The 26,473-nt window shown below is 34.3% G+C and overlaps 1 protein-coding gene across 4 annotated transcripts in view; it reads left to right on the top strand.

Moving 5' to 3' along the window:
* The window catches only part of ME1 (malic enzyme 1), a 271,839-nt gene that overhangs the window by 233,534 nt on the left and 11,832 nt on the right, over positions 1–26,473 (top strand). For all 4 annotated transcript variants that reach the window (XM_074187083.1, XM_074187082.1, XM_074187084.1 and 1 more), the window contains 3 exons: positions 13,090–13,195; positions 21,971–22,113; positions 25,267–25,440. In XM_074187083.1, the coding sequence (XP_074043184.1) occupies positions 13,090–13,195; positions 21,971–22,113; positions 25,267–25,440 (423 nt within the window). The remainder of the gene's footprint in view (positions 1–13,089; positions 13,196–21,970; positions 22,114–25,266; positions 25,441–26,473) is intronic.

Here is a 26,473-nt window from a genome sequence, read left to right as displayed (position 1 = left end):
CTCCTTCATTTAATTTTTAATATCCTTTTTTGACCTTTTCCATTTTTAATATCCTTTTCGACCTTTTCCAGGGGTTCTTTTTGGGCCTAAGACCTATTCATATTTCTCTTTGAGGCTTTGTGTAGCAGTTTTCTCTTTGTTGTCTTCTTCTGAGTTTGATTTTGATTTTCCCTGTAACCATTTAGTAACTTTCTATGGTCAAGATCTGTTTTTGTTGTTTGCTTATTTTTTCCACCATATTTATTGCCTTTTATTTTAAATATAAACTTTTCCCCTGGAATGGAGGGGACACTGCCCCAAGTTTCAGGTTTTTTGTGCAGCTGTTTTCAGAGCTAGTCCTTGGAGTTTTTTAAGTTTTCAGTTGTTCCAAGGTGGTATGAGCTAAGGAAAGATGTATTTACTACTCTCTTGTCTCTGGTTTGTGACCCCCACCAGCACTCTCTTCTGCTCTGGAATAATGATCAGGGTCCCGCTCCCTTGTGACTACACATTTTTGTATCTTAGTGCCTCTCTTCTCCCTGGGGACTGCTACCTAGAACTTCAACCTAAGATCTGAATGTGCAGTTAAAGTCCTCGAGTATGTGGAGCAGAGGGACCCCTACAGTCTTTTATTTTATTTTTTTTTTAGGGTTTCTTTTTTTTTGCAAGGCAAATGGGGTTAAGTGGCTTGCCCAAGGCCACACAGCTAGGTAATTATTAAGTACAGTCTTTTAACCAGTTGTCCCAACCCCCCTTACTGTCTGTAGCTAAGGACTTAAGAAGTCCATGTGAGGGGTAGCTATGTGGCACTAATTCAGGTGTCCCTGAGGCTTGCTGTTGGTTTCCTGTGGCTCAACCTGTACTGGCACAGCCTGTGATGGACTGCACTCCACTCTTACAACAATCTGAGGGGTCCTTTCTCCTGACCTTCTAAGTTGTCTTTGAGCTAGAAAATTGTTGTACCTCATAATTTTGTGAGTTTTGCTGATCCAGAATTTGTTTTGAGGAAATATTTAAAGTTGTTTAGAGTACAATTTGGTAGAGCTCAGATAAGTCCTGCCTTTTCTGTACCATAAATAAAATGAAAAAGGCATCTTTTCAACCAACTCCTCTGCTACTTTTTAAAAGAAAATAATTGAGCAAACATTATTAAAATGCCTCTTGAAAGCAATCTATACCAAATTAATCATGTGGTTTTTCCCCCCCATCTTATTTCTGCTTCTTTTCTAACGCACATGGACTTCCCTTTGAGTCCAATTTAGATAGTGGACTTTTAAAAAAGGGGGGTTTTATTTTGATTTTGAGTATTTAATCAATGGAATCAAATTGTATTCCTGTGATGTCGTTAGAGGGGTGGAGCCAAGATGGTGGAGAAAAGACAGGTCTTATTCTTTTGTGGAAATTTATGAGAAAGAATAGGAAATAATCATCCATGATTATTATAAGGTATGAAAAAGTTGCTTTCTATACCACTGAATGGAATGCCAACATTAATGAACTCATGGCCTCCTGTAGTTTTATTGGTTGAAGAAAAGAGCTCACAAGCTATTTTCCATGCTTACATTAAAAAATTTTATACTGTGTTCAATTCAACCTAACAAACATTTGGAGGAGGGAAGTTTTATTGGGGTTTTTTTTTGCAAGGCCATTGGGTTAAGTGACTTGCCCAAGGTCACACAGCTAGGTAATTATTAAGTGTCTGAGGTTGGATTTGAACTCAGGTCCTCCTGACTCCAGGGTCAGTGCTCTATTTTTTTTTTTTTGCAAGGCAAATGGGGTTAAGTGGCTTGCCCAAGGCCACACAGCTAGGCAATTATTAAGTGTCTGACCGGATTTGAACCCAGGTACTCCTGAGTCCAAGGCTGGTGCTTTATCCACTATGCCACCTAGCCGCCCCTGGGTCAGTGCTCTATTCACTGTGCCACTAGCTGCCCCCACAAGCATTTATTAAGAATCTACTTTTCTAAGTGCTGGGGATACGAAGACAAAAAAGAAAAGAGCTTGTCTTCTCAAGTAGCAAACATTCTTTTGGGGAGAAACATGTCTACATAAAATAAATAATTATAAAGTTTATACATGGCAAATGTAAAATAATTTTGGAGCATTATTGAGGAATATCAGGTTAAAAGGACTAGGGAAAAACTCTGGTAGGAAATAGCAAATAAGCAGAACATGGAGGGAAGCTGGGAATTCCAAGAGGCAGGTGAAAAGGAAAAAAGTATTGTAAGCTTGTAGGACCTTCTGTGAATAGACATGGAAGGAGAAAGTGGAATGTTGGCTAGAGGGACTAGCAAGTGGAGCTAGAACAAAAGATGGAAAATGTGAATAAGTGTTGGAACCAAGCTGTGTGAAGGACTTTTAACTACCAGTTATTTCTATTTATATCCTAATGTCAGTAGAGCATCTCTGAAGCTTCTTACGATGAAGTTAGATAGTCTGACCTGTTTTGGGAATGTCAATTATAGGGAAGAAGTAACAAGTACCTGAACTAGTGATGGTCGTGTGAGTGGAAAAAAGGGACCACAAGAGGTATTATGGAGATAGGAATTTACAAAACTTAGTAATTTATTGGAGAAGATACGAAGACAGTAAAGTAGAAGATGCCATGTCATGAATCTGGATGACTGGAAAGATGGTCATAATCTCAACTGAAGTAAAAGAGGTTAGGAAGAGAGGTTTAGCAGAAAAGGTCTAGGTTTTAGCTTTGGTGATTCCCCACTGCTAGATTTATGTATATGAGAGAGAGAAAGAGAAAGGTTGTTTTTTTGTGTATACTGACTAAATGAACCCATATCCTAATTTTCTTGGTCTACAGTATTATACAGTGTTGGTTATAACCATGAAACTCTGCTGGTAAACCTAACCAATTACTCTTACCTCATTTCTTTACCTTGCCAGCATAAAGAAATTTGTGTCCCATGTGTCAAGATAAAGTTATATATTTTTAAAAGTGGCAGCATGCCTTTTAGTTTGTGGACTATTTTATGTAAAAGAAACATGAGAACTAAATAAATTTCACTTTTTCACATTAATTTTATTAGAATTCATTTTGAAGGGTTAAATAAATATTAAACAAGTTATTTTTTAGAATTTGCATTATAATTTTGTAGTTATCTTAATATTGTTTGAATATATTTATAATATCTGCAGAGGTTTGTTAAAAATTGTTATACTTGTAATGGAAATTTTTGTAATAGAAAAATCAGGACTATAATATAAAGCTTTAGAATAAAAAGGTCTTATTTGACTTTCTCTTACATTTAATAGCTAGGAATCTTGAATACCAAAATAGAAAAATTCTTATTAAAATTATCATATTACTTCAATTTAATTTACTGAATTATATAACCACTAAAATATATCTTTAGTATACTTTTTTCCTTTAACAACCATTGTATCCGTATTTCCTTCATACTTATAACTCATGGTCAGTATTTACAGTGGGAACAACCTCACTTTATGGAAAAATCAGTAGCAGAAAATTCAGTACCATAAAGAATTAAAGTAAATTGAAACCTGTAATATTTGTTGAGAATATTCAAAAAATGTCTTCACGGTTCTACCTCCAGGAAGCAATCGATATGCTCTTAATAAACTAAATTAATCTATGATATGATCAAAATGCACAATAAAATTAAGTTGCTTACTATGCCCATATTTAACCCTTCTATATTACAGGTTTCATATATATATATATATATATATATATATATATATATACATACATACATATATATGTATGTATTATATATAGTTAGATTTAGAAAAAGACATATTTAGTGGATGAAATTATATTTATCATAAACCATTCCTTTGCTATTTTACTAGCATAAAGTTTGCTTTTTGATCAGATGCAGGTAAAAGAATTTATTTGATTCTATTAAAAGATGTCAGCAATTAGAAATGCCAAATCAAGGAAAATTAAAATTTTATCAATTTGATCTTTGATCATTTAAAATATTATTTTTTTAACTAATTGTGCTGTAATGTTTTATATTTGCCATCACCTGAACAGGATGGATTGGTAAAGCTGATACTTTATAAGTGATTTACTTTTAGATTCTGTCTCTAATTCATGTCTGTCATCAATTGAATGGTAGCATATGATAATTGCAAGTGAGCTTTTCTATACATATATATATATAATATATAGTGATATATGCATACATATGTATATACATATATAAAACTCTGTATTAGAAAATGTACTAAAATTATTTAAACACTATCAGCTCATGAATTAGATTGTGTAAAATAATGTGATGGACAGTTTAGAGCAAAATTTATAGAAATATAACCACCATTCTTTTATGGACATGAATTATATTAAAGTTTTGGAGCTAAAAAGTAGGAGTCTTAATACTAGTACCAATTGATATAAATTGGTGTTAGCAACAATAGTAATTTAAATTTACACAGTGTTCTTATTTGTGAAATTATTTCATATATTAGTTCATTTGGTTCTAACAATAGCCCTATAATTAACATAATTTCACAGATAAGGAAACTGAGAGTCATTTGTATCTAAGGTCAGAGCTTTATGTTGCCTGGTAGAAAGAATGTACTAAAATTGGAATCAAAGGGCCTAGATTCAAACTCAATTTAGCATTTACTAACCATATGATCTTGGTTAAGTCTTTAGAATCTCTGAGTCTCATTATTATCTCCTGGATAATTCCAGCTTAATGCTATGAAACTTGAGCATTTTTCTTACTTCCTCTTTACTGCTATTTACACTAGACCATAATGTTTTATATTTTCAGAGAAAAAAGGCATTGCTATCTTTTCTAAACCTTTCCAGTGAATTCTTAAAGCATTCTTCCCAGCATATTTTTTGATCAAGAGGATACTATTTTGTTTCATATGGCTTTTCATATTGTTTCATCTGCTCCATGCAGATTGGCTTTAAGACATTAAAAAATGCTATATGTCATAAATATTATAATTTCATCAAATCTCATTTAGCTCTATGATGGTCACTTTTTTTTAGGTTTTTTGAAAGGCAGTGGGGTTAAGTGGCTTGCCCAAGGTCACACAGCTAGGTAATTATTAAGTGTGTGAGGCCAGATTTGAACTCAGGTATTCCTGACTTCAGGGCCAGACAAATTTTGTCAGGCACAAGTCAGACTGGAGGTACAGATGACAAACTCTTCTTTACTGCTTCTAAATCCATCTCTCCTCCAAATTTCTGATTCTATTTTAAAGTGTCACCATTTTCTATAAATTTAGAATCATTCTTGACTCTTCTTTTTCTTTCACCATATTCATCCAACTAATTGTCAAATACTGTTGATTCTACTTCTGTAGCATCTCTTGTATTTCTCCCTCTAAATACCCACAACTCTCCATTCTTTCCTTGGACTATTTTTATGAGCCTTCTGATTATTATCCTCTCTCTCTCTCTCTCTCTCTCTCTCTCTCTCTCTCTCTGCAATCCCTCCTCCACACAGATGCCAAATTAGTATTCCTAAAACAGTTTTGACTTTGTAATTGCCTAGTACAACAGCAGAAAACACTAAATTTGAGAGACATAAGGGACCTCAGTGGCCATCTAGTTCAACCAATATCCATAAGTTAATGGCCCTGGTGAGGGTTTTTCTAGCCTTTTGCTGGAAATTCTTCAATAAAATAGTTCATTCCAATTTTTGAATTAAGTTTTTCCCTCACATCACATTTAAAATATCATTCATCCCATTGTTCTAGTTCTGCCTTTTGGAGTCAGAGAAAATAGGTCAAATCTGCCATCCAGTTGTCAGTCCTTTCTACTTCAGGTAGCTATCATGTTTATTCTTACATGGGAATCTTTTCTTACCCTCACTGACTGTACCCAGTTCCTTCAACTATTCCTGTTCTATTATAAATTCAGAGTCTTTCAGCTTCCTGTTTGCCCTGGGTTCTGGGCATTCTTTCTGGCTTATTAATATTCTTTCTTAGCCTGGTGCAAATAGTGAAAGATGTGATCTTACCCTGTGATCGGAGTACGATAGAAGTATCACCTTTTTATTTGGAAAATATATTTCTCTTGGTGCAGCACAAAAACAGATTAAATTATTTAGTTGATATATCAGGCTCGACTCACATTTGGCTTATAATTGACTAACAACCAAATCTCCTTCAAACAAACTATTCTAACCATACCTTTTCCACCTTGTATTTGTAAAAATCAATTTTTTTAATGTTAAGCATTAGAGTTTACACTTATCCCTATTAAATTTAATCTAGTTCAGTGCAGTTCAGTCAAGCTCTTTTCAGATTCTGTCAATTATCCAAATTTAATAAGGATGCTATCTATGCCTTTGTTCAAGACATTGATTAAAAATATTGGTGCATCTGGGGTACCACCTCACATCTTATAAGATTGGTCAATATGACAAAAAAAGAAAATGGTCAATGTTGGAAGAGATATGGGAAAACTGGGGCACTAATGCATTGTTTGTGGAGTTGTGAACTGATTCAACAATTCCAGAGAGTTATTTAGAATTATGCCCAAAGAGCAACAAAAATATATATACTCTTTGATCCAGCAATATCACTACTAGGTCTATAGGCCAAAGAAATATAAAAAAGGGAAAAGCTACATTTACAAAAACATTTATATAGGTCCTTTTGTAGTGACAAAGAATTGGAAATTAAGGGGATACCCTTCAATTGCAAAATGACTGAGCAAATTATGATATATAAATGTGATGGAATATTATTGTTCTTTAAGAAACCATAAATGGACAGAACTCAGAAGCCTGGAAAGACTTGCATGGACTGATTCTGAGTGAAGTGAACAGAACACTGTATACCAATAACAGCAACATTATGTTATTGATCAACTATGATGGACTCAGCTCCTTTCAGCAGTACAGTGATCAAAGATAATGCTAAAGGACTTTTGATGGAAAATGCCATGCATATTTAGAGAAGAAACCATGGAGTCTGAATGCAGAATAAAGCATACTATTTTTAATTTTCAAATTTTGTTTTATACTTTGCATACTTCATACTTTATGGTTTTTTTCCTTTTTGTTCTGATTCCTCTTTCACAACATAACTGATAGGGAAATATGTTTAACAGAGTTGTACATTAATATAACCTCTATCAGATTACTTGTCAGAGAGAGCTAGAGAGAAAACTGTGAGACTCAAAACCTTACAGAAAAAATGATGGTTGAAAATTTTCTTTGTATGTGGTTAGAAAAATAAATTTTTAAAAAATTAAATGTTGGTTCTCAAGAAAAAAACAGGTGATTTCTTTTTACCCATACACAATTCTGTTCTTCAAAAGCAAAAACAAAAAAATGTAGTCAAAGACATTATGAATTTAAAATATAAATTTATGGAAGAGAGAGTCGTTTCTTTCTACAAAAAAATTTATTTATTGATAGTGAGTTGGAAATTCTTTGTCTACTGCTCATGAACCTCTAAATATCCCAAGATTTTGAATAACTGTTATACTTGCCAACAAAACTTTTATCTTTTAAGAGACAAACAAATAAATCATTCAAACTAATTACAACTTCCCACCTAAAACTAAGAAACAATTTTCCTAGATACAAACTAGATTTTCTTTAAGTAATCTTTAAAAATAAAAGCTAGCATTTTGGTAGTTCTTTAAGGTTTGTAAAACAATATTCATATTTTATCTTATTTGTTCCTCACAATGGATAGTATTATTTAACCCTATTTTTACAGATGAGGAAACAGACTGACACAGGTTTAGTGACTTGCCTTGAATTACATATCTAATGAATATCTGAGATAGGAATGAATAAATAAAAAAATTGTAATATACTTAGAATTCTAGAGATTTAAGATGAGAAATGTCTTCAAATAACCTATACCAAAATAATTCAAGTAAAATCTCAAGAACAAATTTTCATGATGAAAATAGCAATGAGGTGTGGGGCGGGGGGGGGGAACAACTATGTTCATACTCAATGAAAATACAACTAGATTCTTAATAAAATTAAGAAAAGCAAAAATGAATTTTAAATGCAAAAAAAATGCACAACCTATAGAGCAGGGCTGCCCAACCTTACTTTTACAAGTTTTTATTGAAACAATAGATAATATATTTAGATTTGCCATTTTAGTGAGAGCTCTGCAGTAGCTCAACTTCATTTACTAAACCATTTAGTAAACCCACAGGCGGGCCACATACAGTCATACTGCAGGCAACATTTTGGACAGCCCTGCTGTAGAGTCCAAAATTAGAGATGATCCTGTAATGACAGACTTTATAAATAAGGCTGTCAAATGGATGAAATCACAAGTTTACAACACAGAAGATCAAGAATTACTTAGGGAAAAGATACAGAAAATATTTGTGGAAAGGGATTACCTTCTTTCTGTGCCCTACATATTGGAAAAAGTTATTATTTAGATTCAGATATTTGAGGATCCATCTGTGGTTGATTTTTCTGTCTTGCTTGATGTGAAACCTTCTTGCCAAATTCTAGCTTTTATAAGTTCCAGGATTCTAGAGATGATAGCAGTAATATTATAATTAATAGAGTGGATTGTTCATGAAAAATACTATTTTTCCTGGTCTATTCTTTCAACACTAACCTGTCTTCTCTTACTTTGTTTCTTTTGCACTGTTGCTTTCTATTCCACAAATGATCATTTCCCAGAGATTACTAGTTAATTTTGAAATTAATTTTCTGATCTATATCTCATTACATGTATGGTAGGAAGAGATACAAATCTGTTAATGGCATTTAAAAACACATAGTTTGCCTGCCATCATATCTTCTGTGGTCAGAAGATAATAGAACAGTTTGAAAATACTCTACCTGTTTGGATTATCATATAACTATTACCATCTTCAGAACAGAGGTTTAGCCACATTAATCTTTTAATGTTTGTTGAATTAGTATCTGTGAAATTAGGGTTTCCACATGATTTTCTTTTGATATTTTTAATGATTGTTTTCCCTTGTCCTAGGTAGACTGTTAGATTATACCAAATTTGTGATGAAGAAACTATAATACTGGTGTATGAGTGTAATTAGCTCACTTTTCTTGTGGGTATAGTGCAATGGGATTTATTCCCATGTTGGCTGACTTTTGCCACTCTGAATACTATTGAACTTCTATTTTTCTTTTGATCAGTTTGTGTTAAGAAGATAAAAATTAATTTTTGACAGTAGCCTAAGCAAAATACAAAAGCTAAAAATGGTATAAAAACTGAAGAGAAAAAAAGAATGGCAGCACTGTCTAGATTATAAGGCACAGAATATTTACTATATTTTGTACATATACTTAGTCCTGGTCATAGATAATACGATAGCCCAAGTAAAGGAAAGTTTTCAAGGTTCAGATAAATGTGTGGGCTATTAAAGTGTTAATGTATGATGCTTATGAGGCTAAAATTGAGAGTTTGACATTGAAACTCTGTTCCACAACTTCATAAATTAGAATTTGTAAATAGCTAATGCGAGCCCATCATCATTCACTACTGGAAAATTATTCAGAATGCTCACTCTGTCAAAAAAGTAGATCAGGAACATCTTCAAATACAAAAATAACACATTTAGTTGGGCATAATTTGAGTACACATAGCTCTGTATGATTCCAAACCGCAGCCATTTTCTTCCATATACACCCACAATGGAGAATATGAATTTTTGGGAAAGGGTAACAAGCCAAAACTGTCATTATTTCATTTCAGAATGCCAGGGGCTGAAAAATCATTACTTTCATAGTTGCTTCATGGTTCCCACAGGGAGATGTCCATCTCATGAAACCACAAGCTCATTTGGCATTTCCAGAAGTTTTAACCTTATGGGAAGACATTGAGAGAGAGCCAAAATGGTCATGATTTGCAAATTCCTTCCTTTTCTAGAAATGGTCCAGAATCACTTCTCTATCAATCATCTTTAAAGAAATTGTCTTCTTGTGAATGGGTCAAATGACTCAAGAACTGGAACTGGCACATGACCATGTCTTCAGTGCTTTTCTTCTTCAAGTTTGTTCTTAACTCTTTCATAAAACAACTTAGGTAACATTAGGACCATGATAAGTATCAAATAAAATGTAAAAATAATGCTTTTCATAAAAATCACTTTAGGAAAAAGAAAACAGAAACCAAAGGAAAAGGCAGTTTTCAAATGGGATAAAAAAATCAGCCATATTGAATTCTCTTCTTGATTTTGTTAACAAGGTAATTTTTGAGTCTCTCAAGTTTTCACATTTGTAAATCTGTCAATCTATAAATGATCATTAGACTTCAACTAATATTTCTGTCCTTGATAATTTTAGTCCTTTATATTTATAGTTAAAATATCTAAGTAAAAGAGATTTTATAAATGCATATATCTTATTTTTTCCCTCATCTTACTGTTGATTTTCAGGGTAGTGCACTATGTGTAAGTCAAAATTTTTTGAAACTAGGAGTACCATCTTCTGGAATCATTTGAAAGAGTCCAAACTTGAAACCACATCTTTGGGGTAAAGATGGAAGTGGTTCTTTAATACACATACATTATCATTATATCATTTCAGACTAAGATAGTGATTGATGTACAATTTGTACTCAATCTTCCATAAGACTGGAAGATTTAAAGCTGTAGTAAATGTCATATCCATTTTCTAGAATAGATGCAATACCAATACTTAAGAGCCATACTTCACAGCAGATGGTAAGGTAAGATTGCTAAAAATGATTTACTGGAAAGATATTATCTCTTTCTCTTCTGAATTTCCATAATACTTCTTCATATTTTTCTCTTGCCCCCATCTACCATTATGAAAGCTATCTAATGGTATTTTAAAATGAAAACCATGCCTTGACATTTGTTATTTTTTATTCTCCCACACACACACACACACACATTTTGTCTTAGAATACTTTCTGTCACTAAACTGTCTTGGTACATTACTTGGGAAAATGGGGGGAAAAACTTGAGTGATAATTATAATACTTTAAAAGTCAAGCATAGATTACCTTCCAAACAACTTTAAAACAACACCTCAAATTGAAATCAGAAGTGACAGAGCCAATAAAATATCAAGGCAAAAGATTTTTCCAGTCTAAGACAACTTAAGATGTTAGAAGAAGAGGTTTGTGACACTGGGGTGGAGACTGGCCAGGAGCCACATGCAAGCAATACCAGCTGTGGGCCTTGGAGACATTTAAAATAATAACAGACAATATAAAATACTTGGTAATCTTTCTGCCAAAAAAACAAAGGACTACATGAACACAATTACAAAATACTTCACACAAATAAACAAGATCTAAAAAACTGGAAAAATATTAATTGCTCATGGGTAGGCAAAACCAACATAATAAAAATGATGATTCTGTCTAAGTTAATTTATTTATTCAGTACCATCCTAATCAAACTACCAAAGAATTACTTTATAGCTCTGGAAAAAAAATAAGAAAATTCATCTGAATAACAAAATGTCAAGAATATCAAGAGGGGAAAATGTAAAGGAAGGTGGTCTAGAAGTACCAGATTTCAAACTATATTGAAAAGTGGTAATCATGGAACTAATATAATTCTAGTCAAGAAAAAGGGCTATGGATGAGTGGAATAGATTAGGTATACAGTACACAGTAGTAAATGACCACAGTCATCTAGTGCTAAATAAACCCAAAGGTCCAAGGTTTGGAGGCAGAAACTCACTATGTGATAAAAATTGCTCAGAAAACTGGAAAGCAGAAAGTAGGTATAGACCAATATCTCATATCATTTACTGATATAAAGTTAAAATGTGTGCATGATTTAGACATAATGGGTGATATCATAAGCAAATTAGGGAAATTTTTTCCTATCAGATGCATGAGAGAACTAGTGACTCCACAAGACAAAGAGATTATCACAGGAAGTTAAATGGATACTTTTGATTACATGAAATTAAAAAAGATTTTACACAAACAAAACCAATGCAGCCAAAATTAGAAGCAAAGCAGAAAACTGGAAGGAATTTTACATAAAGTTTCTGTGATAAAAACTTCATTTCTCAAATATACAGGGAATTTATAAAATAAGAGCCATTTCCCAAATGATAAATGATCAAAGAATATGAAGAGTTTTCAGAAGAAATCAAAGTTATCAGTGTTCACATGAAACAATGCTCTAAATCACTAAATGTCCTTACTACATTTAATGTACATTAAAACAATGTACACCTATCAGATTGCACACCTGTCAGATTGGCTAACATGATAGGAAAGGAAAATGATACTGAAGAGAATGTGGAAAAATTGGGACCCTGATACACTGCTGGTAGACTTGTGAACTGGTCCTACCACTCTGGAGAATGATTTGAAACTATGAGCTGTCAAATTGTGCATACCCTCTGACTCAGCAATAACACTACTTTGTATTCCATGAAGATTAAAGGAAAGGCCTATTTGTAAAAAAAAAAAATAACTAGTTAGAGCAGCAATTTTTCTGGTAGCAAAAATTGGAAATCAAGGAGATACCCATCAATTGGGGAATGGCTAAACTATGGTAAATAATTGTGAAAGAATACTATTCTATAAGAAATGACAAGGGGAGTGATTTCTGAAAAACTTGGGAAGATTTGTATGAACTCATGCCAAGGGAAATGAGCAGAACCAGGAGATACATAATGATATAATGTACATAATGACAGAAATATTACAGTGATGTTTAACCTTAAAAAAGTTAACTACTCTGATCAATACAATGATCCAAGATAAGGACTCATGAAGAATGATATCCTTTGTTCTTTGCTTTTTGTTGTTTTGCAACATCGCTAATATAGATAGATACATGTTTTGCATGATTTCACTTGTATATGTTGCATTGCTTACCTTTTAGGTGGGGAGAGAGAATTTGGAATTCAGTTTTTTAAAAAAAAATGTTGCACAGTAGACAGAGCACCAACCCTGGAGTAAGAAGAACCTGAGTTCAAATTCAGCCTAAGACACTTAGTATGTCACCCTGGACAAGTCACTTAACCCCCACCCTACCCCCCCAAAGGAAAAGAATATTAAAAATAAAAAAAATTAAAGGAATAATGAAGAAAAAATAAAAGTCAAATGTAAGCCTTTGTTATGAATTGTGTAGAATAGAATTATGTTACTTTAGAGTTCATGTCTATTTTAGCAGATTCATCATTTATTTTCATTTGCCTTATTTAGAGACGTGCTTCTTTAACACGAGAAAAAGAGAAATTTGTCCATGAACATCATGAAATGATAAACCTTGAAGACATTGTCCGAGAAATAAAGCCAACTGTCCTCATAGGTAATACCACTTTTTTTAAGTTTTAAATTATGATATCTACTATTCCTACAGTTTATCAGAGAAACACATTTAACCCTTGCTCAGCAGAAATTCATCTTACAATTCTGAACTTATAGAAGTAAAAAAAATTAAGTTATAAATTCATTCTAAGGAACAGCATCTTAAGAAATTATGAAATTTGGTACTTAGATACTACCATCTTATTCTTGCAAGTGCCAGATATTTCAGATAATTTTAGCATCATTTGCATGATAACCCACCTAGAAAGTAAGCTCTTTGACACAAGGAATTGTGACTTTTACTTATAAGTTAGTGAGTGTTAAAACCTGGACTGAAATCTAGGACTTATTATTTCCTAATTCTATTTAAACTAAACTGAATTTTATCTTGGTTTTCCATAATACAACCACAAGCAAGAGGCACAGGCATGTTGTTGTCTTAGTTCTATTGAGACAGTTATCACACCACAAATTGTCCCTGATTGTTGCACTGATGGAGTAAGTGAATCCATCAAGGTTGATCATCACCCCCATGGTGCTGTTAAGGTGTACAGTGTTTTTCTGGTTCTTTTCATCTCACTCAGCATCAGTTCATGCAAATCCCTCCACTCTTCCCTGAATTCCTGTCCCTCCTGGTTTCTAATACGACAATAGTGCTGAATATATATATCTTAAAAGTCTTGTTTTTCCTTCTATAGCCCTTCACCTTTTAGTTTCTCATTTTAAGAACTGTTAACTGCTCACTGTTAGTGTCATCAGTATAAATAGTTCATTGAAAAATATTTTCTATATTATGTTGAAACAATATTGAAGCAATAGATATTTTAGTATTTTCATTTTATGACTCCCTTGGTTCTTTGAATTGTGGGGGTTTTTTTAGGTTTTTTTGCAAGGCAAATGGGGTTAAGTGGCTTGCCCAAGGCCACACAGCTAGGTAATTATTAAGTGTCTGAGACCGGATTTGAACCCAGGTACTCCTGACTCCAAGGCCGGTGCTTTATCCACTACACCACCTAGCTCCCCCTCTTTGAATTGTTTTAAGGAATAATATTATTTATTCATATTAACAGGCTTCTCAGAGTGACATTATGTTGAAGTCCTAATTAGACAGAATACAATTCAATATGTATAAGGAAGTAAACTTAACATCTCCTAAATAAATAAAGAACCAAAACTGGGCTACACATTTCTGGGTCTGAGATGGTGCTAAGAAGAGGTGTGCTCTGGTCTCACTTCTGGCTTGCCCACCATTCACAGAATCTCTGGACCACCAGAGGCAATCGGGTCACCTTCACACGCACATGAGATCCCTTTCTCCCTCTTCCCATCCATCCAGCTTCTACTTAAAGATTCCTGGATTAGAGAAATTATTACCTCACATTCCATTTTGAATAGCTCTGATCCTTAGGAAAATTTTCCTTTTGTAAAGCCTAAATTCCCTTTCTGCAGCTTTTAGCCACTGACCTAGTTCTGCTCCCTTGGGTCAAATTAAAAAAAAAATGTAATTTTCTTTCTATATGAAAGTCCTTCAGACACTTAAAGATAATGATTATGTCCTTGTTACCACTAAGACTTCTCCAGGTAAAAATCTCTTATTCTCTCAACTGATCCCCATAAATCGATTTAAGTACATATACATATGCTTGAGTGCATGCGTGTGTGTGTGTATGTACACATTCCCATTCTACTTCCTTTCAGGATCATATTCACTGATTCTTCATTGAAGCACTTGATTGAAGTCTGTCTAATGACAAGAATCTTGTGGCAACTGTCACCCTAAAGACCTGACAAATCGTGGCATCATCCAAGGGACAAGTGGGAACAAATGAGGACAAGTGGCTACTCAGTCAAGAAAATAAATGACTCCAATAAACAGGAGCTTCAAGCTGCCCTGTCCTGCATAGGGTCTCTCTCTCTCTGGTTAGTAAATATTGGTAGTCTCTGCACTCCATCATCTTTTCAGTATTTTTCACCACAAGGGGGGAAATTTGGAAAAGAACTTGTCCTCATTTGTCCCCACTTGTCCCTTGGGTAATGCCAGGACTTGTCAGGTCTTTAGGGTGACAGTTGCCACAAGATTCCTTATATAACCATAGTAACTAGGTAGAGGTGCTGGTCTTTGAAGTCTGATCCACCTCCCAGGTAAGAGAACTAAGACGAGACTCACTGTGTAAGTGCCTTCTGTATTCACATAAGCAGAACAGGTTTCTTCCTTTAATCATTGCATTCTGGTGCCACTGTCCATCACAGAGAGTAGGCCATGTTACTGATATGTAGAAGTCCTGCCCCATTGTGGCCTATAACAAGCACTTTGTCTCTCTCTGCTTTAAGTCGGATATGGGGTAGTCCCTGCCTTGTCCCTAGATGAAAGATGAGTCTAGCTTCAGGTCTGCCCCCCCCCAACCTTGGGGGAATCTAAATACTACAGTTCCCTCTTCCACAGTAAACCTTCTCCAGAGTCCCAGTGTGCCAAGTTGTATGTTACTACTCCTCAGGTTCAAAACTGTAATCAGATTTCAAGACTCCTCTCTCTCTTTTTCACAGTCACTGTGTCTTATTCCTATTTCCTCAGTACTGTCATCTCTCCTTCACCTTTCTCCATTTTCACTCCCACCAACCTACTTCAGGTCATTTATGGTATCTCACCTGACATAATAGCATGTTAATGGTTTCCTTGGCTTCAATTTCCCATTTTTCTCCCCCAACCAATCAATAAACATTTATTAAGTATCTGTGCTAAGCGCTAGAGATATAAAGAAATATGATAGTCCTTGTTCTCAAGGAGCCAATGATATATGGGAGGAGACAATATACAAATAACTGAATAGTGTGTGTGTGTGTGTGTGTGTGTGTGTGTGTGTGTGTGTGTAACATTGGAAATAATCAACAAAAGGAAGACAGTAAAATTAATGGATTGGAAAAGGTTTCCTATAAGAACTGGAATTTTAAGTAGGATTTGAAAGAATCCAGGAGGCAGAGATGAAGAGGGAAAACATTCCATGCATGGGTGAAATTCTCAAAAACAGAGACAATGAGTCTTGCTTGAAGAACAAGTAGCAGACTAGTTTTGCTAGATCAGAGTAGGGTGAGAAATATAAGAAGATCTGCCAACTTTTAAAGCTTTTACTTTAGAATTTTGTTGTAACAAACAAGAATATCCTTCCAAAAACATGTGTTTCCATATAATCTGTTCTTGTCACATCATCCATGGTTCTGGCACAAGATGAACTCCTGGTGGGTCAAAGTAGTTGTCATAACTCTTCCATTCCTAAAGTGCCCTCATTAACACTTTTAGGTTTATCTTCCTAAAATACTGATTTCTCAAGGGAATAATGATGAAGCCTCCATCAGGAAATTTACTCATACTCAGATTGCTGACTGAGTCATATTGTTTCAACATAGCCAGTTTGGGAATGTGTTTTATTTGACTAAATATATTTGTTATAGATCTTTGGTTTTTCTTTTTTTTTTATTGGAGGGTAAGTATTGAGAAGAGAGAGAAGAAATTTAAGAATAGGAGTGCATACTGGGTCTATAACCTGAAGAGAATGTAAAGGGGTAAAAACATCATTTGTACAAAAATATTCATAGCAGCCCTGTTTGTGGTGGCAAAGAATTGGAAATTAAGTAAATGTCCTTCAGTTGGGGAATGGCTTAGCAAACTGTGGTATATGTATGTCATAGGACACTATGGTTCTATTAGAAACCTAGAGGGATGGGAAGCCTGGAAGGATTTGCATGAACTGATGCTGAGCAAGATGAGCAGAACCAGAAAACATTGTACACCCTAATAGCAACATGGGGTTGATGATCAACCTTGATGGACTTGCACTTCCTTCAGTGCAACAATCAGGCACAATTTTGAGCTATCTACGATGGAGAATACTATCTGTATCCAGAGAAAGAATTGTGGAGTTTAAACAAAGACCAAAGACTATTACCTTTAATTTAGGAAAAAAGTTATCTTACTGTGTAATTTTGCTATTTCTTATACTTTATGTTTCTTCCTTAAGGATGTGATTTCTCTCTCATCACATTCAACTTAGATCAATGTACACCACACCATAGAAACAATGTAAAGACTAATAGACTGCCTTTTGTAGGGGAGGAGGGAGGGAAGCAAGATTAGGGGAAAAAATTGTAAAACTCAAAATAAATAAAATCTTTGTAAAAAAGAAACTCACTAGTAGCTTCTAAAACTTCTTGTAAACAACAAAAGGAGTACATCCTGTACACTCTGCTCCCCCAAAAGAAAAGGATAAAGAAAGAAAAGAGTCATCAAAATAGGTTTTTGAAATGCACAAATGAAAACAGATGGCCAGAACCAAAGATAAATAAGACAGTTTTTTAAGTTAAATATTGAATTATGTATCTGTTATGTTATATATTTGTTATAGTTAGTATTAAATCCTTAAAAAGAAAAGTAAACATTAAAGTTCACAATAAATATTTGTAGTTTAATATACAAACCATGCTTTCTTTTCTACTATGTAAGGAAGTATTCATTTTAGTTGACATTTGTTAAACTCAGAATTTTTTTAGAAAAAGAAAAAAGGGGGGAGGTGAAATGACAACCAGGATGATAAAAGATGATGAAAGTCAAGGGAAGAAATGAATTTTTTTCAATTTATTTTTATTAAAGATATTTAAGTTTTACAATTTTCCCCCTAATCTTACTTCCCTCCCCCCACACCCCCACAGAAAGCAATCTGTCAGTCTTTACTTTGTTTCCATGTTGTACCTTGATCCAAATTGGGTGTGATGAGAGAGAAATCATATCCTTAGAGAAGAGACAAGAAGTCTAAGAGGTAACAAGATCAGACAATAAGGTATCTGTTTTTTTTCTAAATTAAAGGGAATAGTCCTTGAACTTTGTTCAAACTCCACAGCTCCTTATCTGGATACAGATGGCACTCTCCTTTGCAGACAGCCCAAAATTGCTCCTGATTGTTGCACTGATGGGATGAGTGAGTCCTTCAAGGTTGATCATCACTCCCATGTTGCTGTTAGGGTGTACAGTGTTTTTCTGGTTCTGCTCAGCTCAGCATCAGTTCATGCAAATCCCTCCAGGCTTCCTGAAATCCTGTCCCTCCTGGTTTCTAATAGAACAATAGTGTTCCATGACATACATATACCACAGTTTGCTAAGCCATTCCCCAATTGAAGGACATTTACTTGATTTCCAATTCTTTGCCACCACAAACAGGGCTGCTATAAATATTTTTGTACAAGTAATGTTTTTACCCATTTTCATCATCTCTTCAGGGTATAGACCCAGTAGTGGTATTGCTGGGTCAAAGAGTATGCACATTTTTGTTGCCCTTTGGGCATAGTTCCAAATAGCTCTCCAGAAGGGTTGGATGAGTTCACAGATCCACCAACAGTGTACTAGTGTCCCAGATTTCCCACAACCCTTCCAACATTGATCATTATCCTTTCTGGTCATATTGGCCAATCTCAGAGGTGTGAGGTGGTACCTCAGAGAAGCTTTTATTTGAATTTCTTTAACAATTAATGATTTACATCATTTTTTCATATGGCTATGAATTGCTTTGATCTCCTCATCTGTAAATTGCCTTTGCATATCCTTTGACCATTTGTCAATTGGGGAATGGCTTTTTGTTTTAAAAATATGACTCAGTTCTCTGTATATTTTAGAAATGAGTCCTTTGTCAGAATCATTAGTTGTAAAGATTGTTTCCCAATTTACTACATTTCTTTTGATCTTGGTTACACTGGTTTTATCTGTGCAAAAGCTTTCTAATTTGATGTAATCGAAATCATCTAATTGGTTTTTGGTGATGTTCTCCAACTCTTCCTTAGTCATAAACTGTTACCCTTTCCATAGATCTGACAGGTAAACTAGTCCTTGATCTTCTAAATTGCTTATACTATTGTTTTTTATGTCTAAGTCCTGTAACCATTTGGCTCTTATCTTGGTAAAGGGTGTTAGGTGTTGGTCTAATCAAAGTTTCTTCCATACTAACTTCCAATCATACCAGCAGTTTTTATCAAAGAGGGAGTTTTTATCCCAATACCTGGACTTTTTGGGTTTATCAAACAGCAGATTACTGTCATCATCTCCTGCTTTTGCACCTAGTCTATTCCACTGGTCCAACCACTCTATTTCTTAGCCAATACCAAACAGTTTTGGTGACTGATGCTTTATAATGTACTTTTAGATCGGGTAGGGCTAAGCCACCTTCTTTTGCACTTTTTTTTCATTAAGCTCCTGGCAATTCTTGACTTTTTATTTCTCCATATGAATTTACGTACAATTTTTTCTAACTCATTAAAGTAATTTTTTGGAATTTTGATTGGTAGGGCACTAAAGAGATAGTTTAGTTTTGGTAGAATTGTCATTTTTATTATATTAGCTCTACCTATCCATGAGCAGTTGATATTTGCCCAGTTATTTAGATCTGATTTAATTTGTGTGAGAAGTGTTTTATAATTGTTTTCAAAAAGATTCTGAGTCTGTCTTGGCAAATAGACTCCCAAGTATTTTATATTGTCTGAGGTTACTTTGAATGGGATTTCTCTTTCTAGCTCTTCCTGCTGTATCTTGCTAGTCAGATAAAGAAATATTGAGGATTTATGAGGGCTTATTTTATATCCTGCAACTTTGCTAAAATTGCTAATTGTTTCCAGTAGTTTTTTGGATGACTTCTTGGGATTCTCTAGGTAGACCATCATGTCATCTACAAAGAGTGAGAGTTTTGTCTCTTCCTTCCCAATTCTAATTCCTTCAATTTCTTTTTTTTCTCTAATTGCTGAAGCTAACATTTCTAATATGATATTGAATAGTAGTGGTGATAATGGGCACCCTTGTTTCACCCCTGGTCTTACTGGGAATGCCTCTAACCTCTCCCCATTGAATATAATGCTTGTTGATGGTTTCAGATACATACTGCTAATTATTCTAAGGGATAGTCCATTTATTTCTACACTCTCTAGTGTTTTTAGTAGGAATGGGTGCTATATTTTGTCAAAAGGTTTTACAGCATCTATTGATATGATCATATGTTTTCTGATAGGTTTGTTGTTGATATAATTGAGTATACTAACAGTTTTCCTAATATTGAACCAACTCTGCATTCCTGGGATAAATCCTACTTGGTCATAATGTATTATACCAGTGATAACTTGTTGTAATCGTTTTGCTACAATTTTATTTAAGATTTTTGTATCTATATTCATTAGGGAGATAGGTCTATAATTTTCTTTCTCTGTTTTAACTCTTCCTGGTTTAGGTATCAGCACCATATTGGTTTCATAGAAAGAGGTAGGCAGAGTTCCATCTTTCCCTATTTTTCCAAAGAGTTTATATAGGATTGGAACCAATTGTTGCTTAAATGTTTGGTAGAATTCACTTGTAAATCCATCAGGCCCTGGAAATTTTTTCTTAGGGAGTTCATTGATGGCTTGTTGAATTTCTTTGTCTGAGATAGGGTTGTTTAGCTATTTAATCTCTTCTTCATTTAACCTGGGTAACTTATATTTTTTGTAAATATTCATCCATTTCACTTAGATTATCAAATTTATTGGCATAGAATTGGGCAGAATAATTTCGAATTATTACTTTAATTTCCTCCTCATTGGTGGTGAGTTCACCTTTTTCATTTATGATACTAGCAATTTGGTTTTCTTTCTTTTTTTTAATCAAATTGACATTTATCAATTTTATTGGTTTTTTCATAATACTAACTTGGTTTTATTTATTAATTCAATAGTTTATTTGCTTTTGATTTTTATTAATTTCTCTAATTTTTAGAATTTCTAATTTGGTATTTAATTGGGGATTTTTGATTTGTTCATTCTCTAATTTTTTTAGTTGCATGTTTAGTTCATTGATTTCCTCTTTCTCCAATTTATTCATGTAAGCATTTAGAGCTATAATATATCCCCTGAGAGTAAGAAATGAATTTTTAAGGAGGGATTGTTCAATAGCATCACGTGTGAGAGAAAAAAAATCAAGAAAAGGACAATAGATTTTCTGTAACTCATTTGGTTAGATTCTAGGGTACAGTTTCAGTATAAGGGGATAAGGAAAAATAGGTATTCACATTAACCATGATTCCAGAAAAACTAATGATAAAGCAGGCTATCCACCTTGTTAGAGAGGTGATAGACTCAAGATACAGAATAGGACGTAGTTTTTTTTTGATATAGCTAGTGTGGGGATTTGTTTTACTTATGACCACTTTGTATAAGATGTTATTATAGTTTTTAAAAATTACTTGTATGTGTTACTGCAAAATATTTTTAGTCAGATTTCAAAGTTCATTCTTCTTTACTCTTTTTTCTTCTTGTTTAGGTTTCTTCCAAGTGAGCAATATCCAAGAGTTGAAATTTGCTAATGTTAATTTTTGATGGTCAGAATTTTTTATTTTAAAACATTTTTACTATTTATCAGGGTTCCCATGCTGCTAAATCACATCCTTAGAACTGTTTTCAGGCAGAAAATCCATGTAACTAATATTCTTTTTTATGTCTAATTATTGATGTCTACAAATGAAAATTTAGTTTCCTTTTAAATCCAGCATGAATGTGTTACCAGATATGTATTAACTCCATGCTTTTCGGTTAACACTTTAGATCTGTTTATACTAAGGAACTTCTCTTTTCCTTTTTATCACCATGGTTTAAAACAAAACTCTCATATTTTAGCTAGGCCAGCTCTAGAAAATTACAACAAACCATATCATTGCTTTTCTAGATATTTATGCTTAGTTGGATGAAATACTGATGTTCCTTATTACTATGTCTTGATCAGGAGTTGCTGCAATTGGCGGTGCTTTCACAGAACAGATTCTCAAAGACATGGCTTCCTTCAATGAGCGACCCATCATTTTTGCCCTAAGTAACCCAACAAGCAAAGCAGAATGTTCTGCAGAGCAGTGCTACCAAGCAACAGAGGTAAAGAAGAGGGAGACTGGCATTTTGAAAAATAAATTTGGTCTGTCCCAGAACTCTTAGGATAGTATATAAATACTGGGGAAAGATAAGGAGTAAAAGATACTTTTCTTCTGTGGAAGAAAAATTGACAGGCTGAAATGTCTTTAGAATAACTTGCTTTTATACACCATTGCTTGGAACAATAAGATATTTACTCTTGATATATTGAATACTTTTTTTAAAACCTCAGTGACATTTGATTTTCCAATTTAATTTCACTGACTCTAATGTGATAAAGTCATAAATCTAAAATTTTGTGTCAGGAGAGAAAAAGAAGGAGCCTATTCCCAAATGCTTACTGAAGTATTCTGATGCCTTTTACCAGCTGTTCCCAAATACTGAAATATACAATATAAAGCCATAATTTTATTTTTTCTCTGCTAAAAGATCTCCTCCCAGGTTCAGGATTTGATGCCAAGGGTGGAACTTTGGACAGCTAGTCTTCTATTTAGCCAGTCTGTATTCATGAGTCTCTAAATCCTTAATTACTTCACTGCCTCATAGAATAACATTCATTGCAAGTAACACTTGTTTTTTTTTTCTTCAAAATCCTCAAATGGATTCAAATCCAGTCTCAGGCACTTAATAATTACCTAGCTGTGTGGCCTTGGGCAAGCCACTTAACCCCATTTGCTTTGCAAAAGCCTAAAAAAAAAATCCTCAAATGGAAACTGAGAAATGTATTATTAAAGAGTAGGAAATCTTTTTTGTATTTTTATATCTTATAACCAACCATCTGTATGAGGCCAGAAGGATCAGTCTGTGCTCCAAAGAATGGTAGCATAATGGGAGTGGAATTGGATGTTGAAGAGATCCCCATTTCTGTTGGTGTGAGTCTCACTTGACCCTCCAATCTCCCAAACTCTTTACCTTTTCATTGACTGGATGCTCTGCCTCCTTGTCTCTGGCTTCCTTCAAGACTCAGTTCACATGCCTCCGGGTCTCTCCCCTAGTGCCTTCTCTCTGAAACCATCTGTCTACTCCATAAATATCTTTCCTGAACATTGCATATTGTTTCTTAATAACTCTGTGAGTGGGGTGGCTAGGTGGCGTAGTGGAGAAAGCACGGTCCCTGGAGTCAGGAGTACCTGGGTTCAAATCCGGTCTCAGACACTTAATAATTACCTAGCTGTGTGGCCTTGGGCAAGCCACTTAACCCCATTGCCTTGCAAAAACCTAAAAAAAAATAAAAATAAAAAAAAATATATGTCTGTGAGCTCCTTGAAGGTAAAAACGTGGTTTTGCTTTTCTTTGTATCCCTAGCACTTAGCACCCTTCAAAAATTGATGTGCCGGGGCACATAGCACTTAATTCCTTGATTAACTGAAAAAATAGCGTCTAAGTAAATTACTAAAATCCTAGATATTTAAATAAAGCCAAAAATAGTTTGAAGGAAAGTTTTCTTCTTCCATTTTAACAGTCCACATAGTGGGAACAGGAGTCAGGGGGAGTCAAGAGGAAGATGACTAACCAAATGAAGACCATTTCATGGCCCCTCTGACACAGGTTTCCTTTGAAACCACCATTCTTCCTGAATGCTGGTGGTTTTGAAATCTATATCTAAAGTTGTCATGTTGCTGGAGTCTTTTCTAAAATGTAATTTTTAGAGGACTGCAATTCAATTTATTTATAGCTGAAATTTCTTAAAATTGGTAGTTTTATGCAGTAACCAAAGCTAAAGATAACCAATCTGTCACCAAATTTGCCTTGATAACATGCTACCAAATGAAACAAAATACTACCTTATATAGGCTTGGAAATGAAATTCAACTTTGCAACTTTACAACAAAATAAGTTTCGTTTGTTTCTACAACTTGGGGGGGAGGCAGGACTAGAAAGCCTTTTGTAAAAACTTATTTATGGGGAGAATATTCTGAAAGATCTGTTGACCTGTTACAGCCTCGTTAGCATATATGCAATCCTTGGTGTAAAGAATATAATTTCATTTGAACTTTTGGATGTGATTCATTGGCTTTGTGAAATAGACTTCTTGAATAAAAGAAACTTACTTGTGGAGAGCCTACTGCCTAAAAAACAAAAAAAAAGCATACCTCATTACTCTTAACATCTGTACTGGCACAAAAGATAAAGATCAGTGACAGTCTGTTCCTAGTGTCAAATGCTGAATAGGTGTATCAGAGTTGCACCTACTTGCATCTTCAATTCAAAACAAGTGCAATAGGATGTTGCTCTAATATGAAAGGCCTATTGTAAAAATATGAAAATAGCTATTCTGAAAATGATAGAGAATAATTTTTTATCTCACTTCTAGATATGGCAGAAAGTAAAATATGAATAGGACTGGCTACACTGATTTTTTTCTAAATTACATTTGCCCTGAACAGAATGCAAATAGAAATTTAGTGTATACCTCAGAAAATTTCTTTGGAAATGTGGCAGCTGCAGATTTTGCCATTTTATTGTTATTGGATCATTTCAATTGTATCTTCTTGTCCCCATTTGGAATTTTCCTGACAAAAATATTGGAATGATTTGCCATTTCCTTCTTCAGCTCATTTTATAGTTGAGGAAACTGAGGCATACAAGGTTAAGTAACTTCCCTGGGGCCACCTAGCCAGAGGCCAGATTTAAACTCCAGGAGTCTTCCAGGCTCTAGGCCTAGCAATGTATCCATTGTGCCACCTAGCTGCCCAATGTGTAACTGAGAGGAGAATTGTTATCAATCATGTCTGACTCAGTGACCTCATTTTCTTGGCAAAGATATTAGAGTGTCTTGAGGTCAAATTTGAATTTCTGATATCAGACTCAGTGTCGATCTACTGTGTTACCTTGCTACCCATCTCAACCAAGGTAGTTATTTCAAAAGTCTGCAGTTGAAGATCACACTTAGTAGATGGTAAGCATAGACTGACTATTCTGAAGAACAGGGTAATTGTGCTATCACTTAGACTTTGAGTGCATTTTCTGGGGATGAAGAATAAGACTGGGAGAACAGCAGAGGTCTCTGCCCCTCGGAGCCTATATTGTAGAGGGGATTAAGGAAAAAACCTAAATATTTGCTAAAATACAGATTATGCCTGTAAGATGCCTATATATCTTATGCTTTGCTTTAAAACAGACACTACTCTTGTGAAATTATTTCTTCTACTCCAGGGACGTGGCATTTTTGCAAGTGGCAGTCCATTTGACCCTGTCACTCTTCCAGATGGTCGGACGCTCTATCCTGGCCAAGGCAACAATTCCTATGTGTTTCCTGGAGTAGCACTTGGTGTTGTAGCATGTGGATTGAGGCACATCCCTGATAAAATCTTTCTCACTACTGCCAAGGTATGACTATGATGTAAACTGTATAACTGGCTTAGCCTATGAAACAGCAGGTTTGTCTGAAATCTGTTACCTAATATTCCTTTAGCCTATTCCACAAGGGTCTGTAGAATTCTTCCATTTATCTACCTAACAGTTTTAAGTGAGACATTTCCTATAGTCTTTGGGTTTTAAGTGATTAAGATTTTTTAAAAGTTAAAAAAAAATACTTTTAATCTTTAAGGCAAGTGCTAACTTTGTGCCAGGACTTGAGAAAGTATTGAGGAAGTTACTATATTTAAAGAATACCAAACTGGGGTTGGGAGACCTGGCTTTGAACCAATCTTCTCTCTTCATCCTGCTTCTTAAGAACATTACTCATCTTCTCTCTCAGGCCTCAGTTTCCTTCAGTAAAAATAAAGAGGATTGAACTAGATGACCCCTTAAAATTTCTTCCAGACCCAAAATTATTTATTTTATTAAAGTCTTATTTTAATAGAAATATATTTTCTTTCCTTCCACATCTCTACCCCATTTAAAAACAAATTAAATTCCTTGTAATAAATCTGTAGAATTAAGCAAATAAATTCCTTCTTTGACTATGTTCCAAAAAAAAGTCTTATTCCATACCCTAAATCCATAACATCTTTGCCGTAGATAGACTATCATTAGTTCTGTGGAATCATGGGTGATCATTTTGTTAATAATTCTTATGGTTGTTTGATTTTATGGTATTGTTTCTATTATATAAATTGTTTCTCCTGGTTCTCATTTTGTTCTTTTTTCATTTACATTCAGAATTCTTCATTTTTATAATATTGACATTATAATATCAGAACAGTGGTATTCCATTTCATTAGTATTCCACAAATTAATCAGCTCTTCCCCCCAGATTGGCTATCCTCTTAGCTTCCAGTTTGTGTCAATACAGAAAGAGCTGTTAAAAATATTTTTGCACCTAGGTGGTACAGTGTCAAAAGTACCATTTCCTTCTTTTGTATCTCTATGATTAATTATAATAATGCAGCGATTCCTAAAACTGGACAGTTCATGTGTT

The sequence above is a fragment of the Macrotis lagotis genome, chromosome 5, assembly GCF_037893015.1.
Source record: "Macrotis lagotis isolate mMagLag1 chromosome 5, bilby.v1.9.chrom.fasta, whole genome shotgun sequence".
Lineage (NCBI taxonomy): Eukaryota > Metazoa > Chordata > Mammalia > Peramelemorphia > Peramelidae > Macrotis > Macrotis lagotis.
This window is presented reverse-complemented; position numbering and strand designations above follow the sequence as displayed.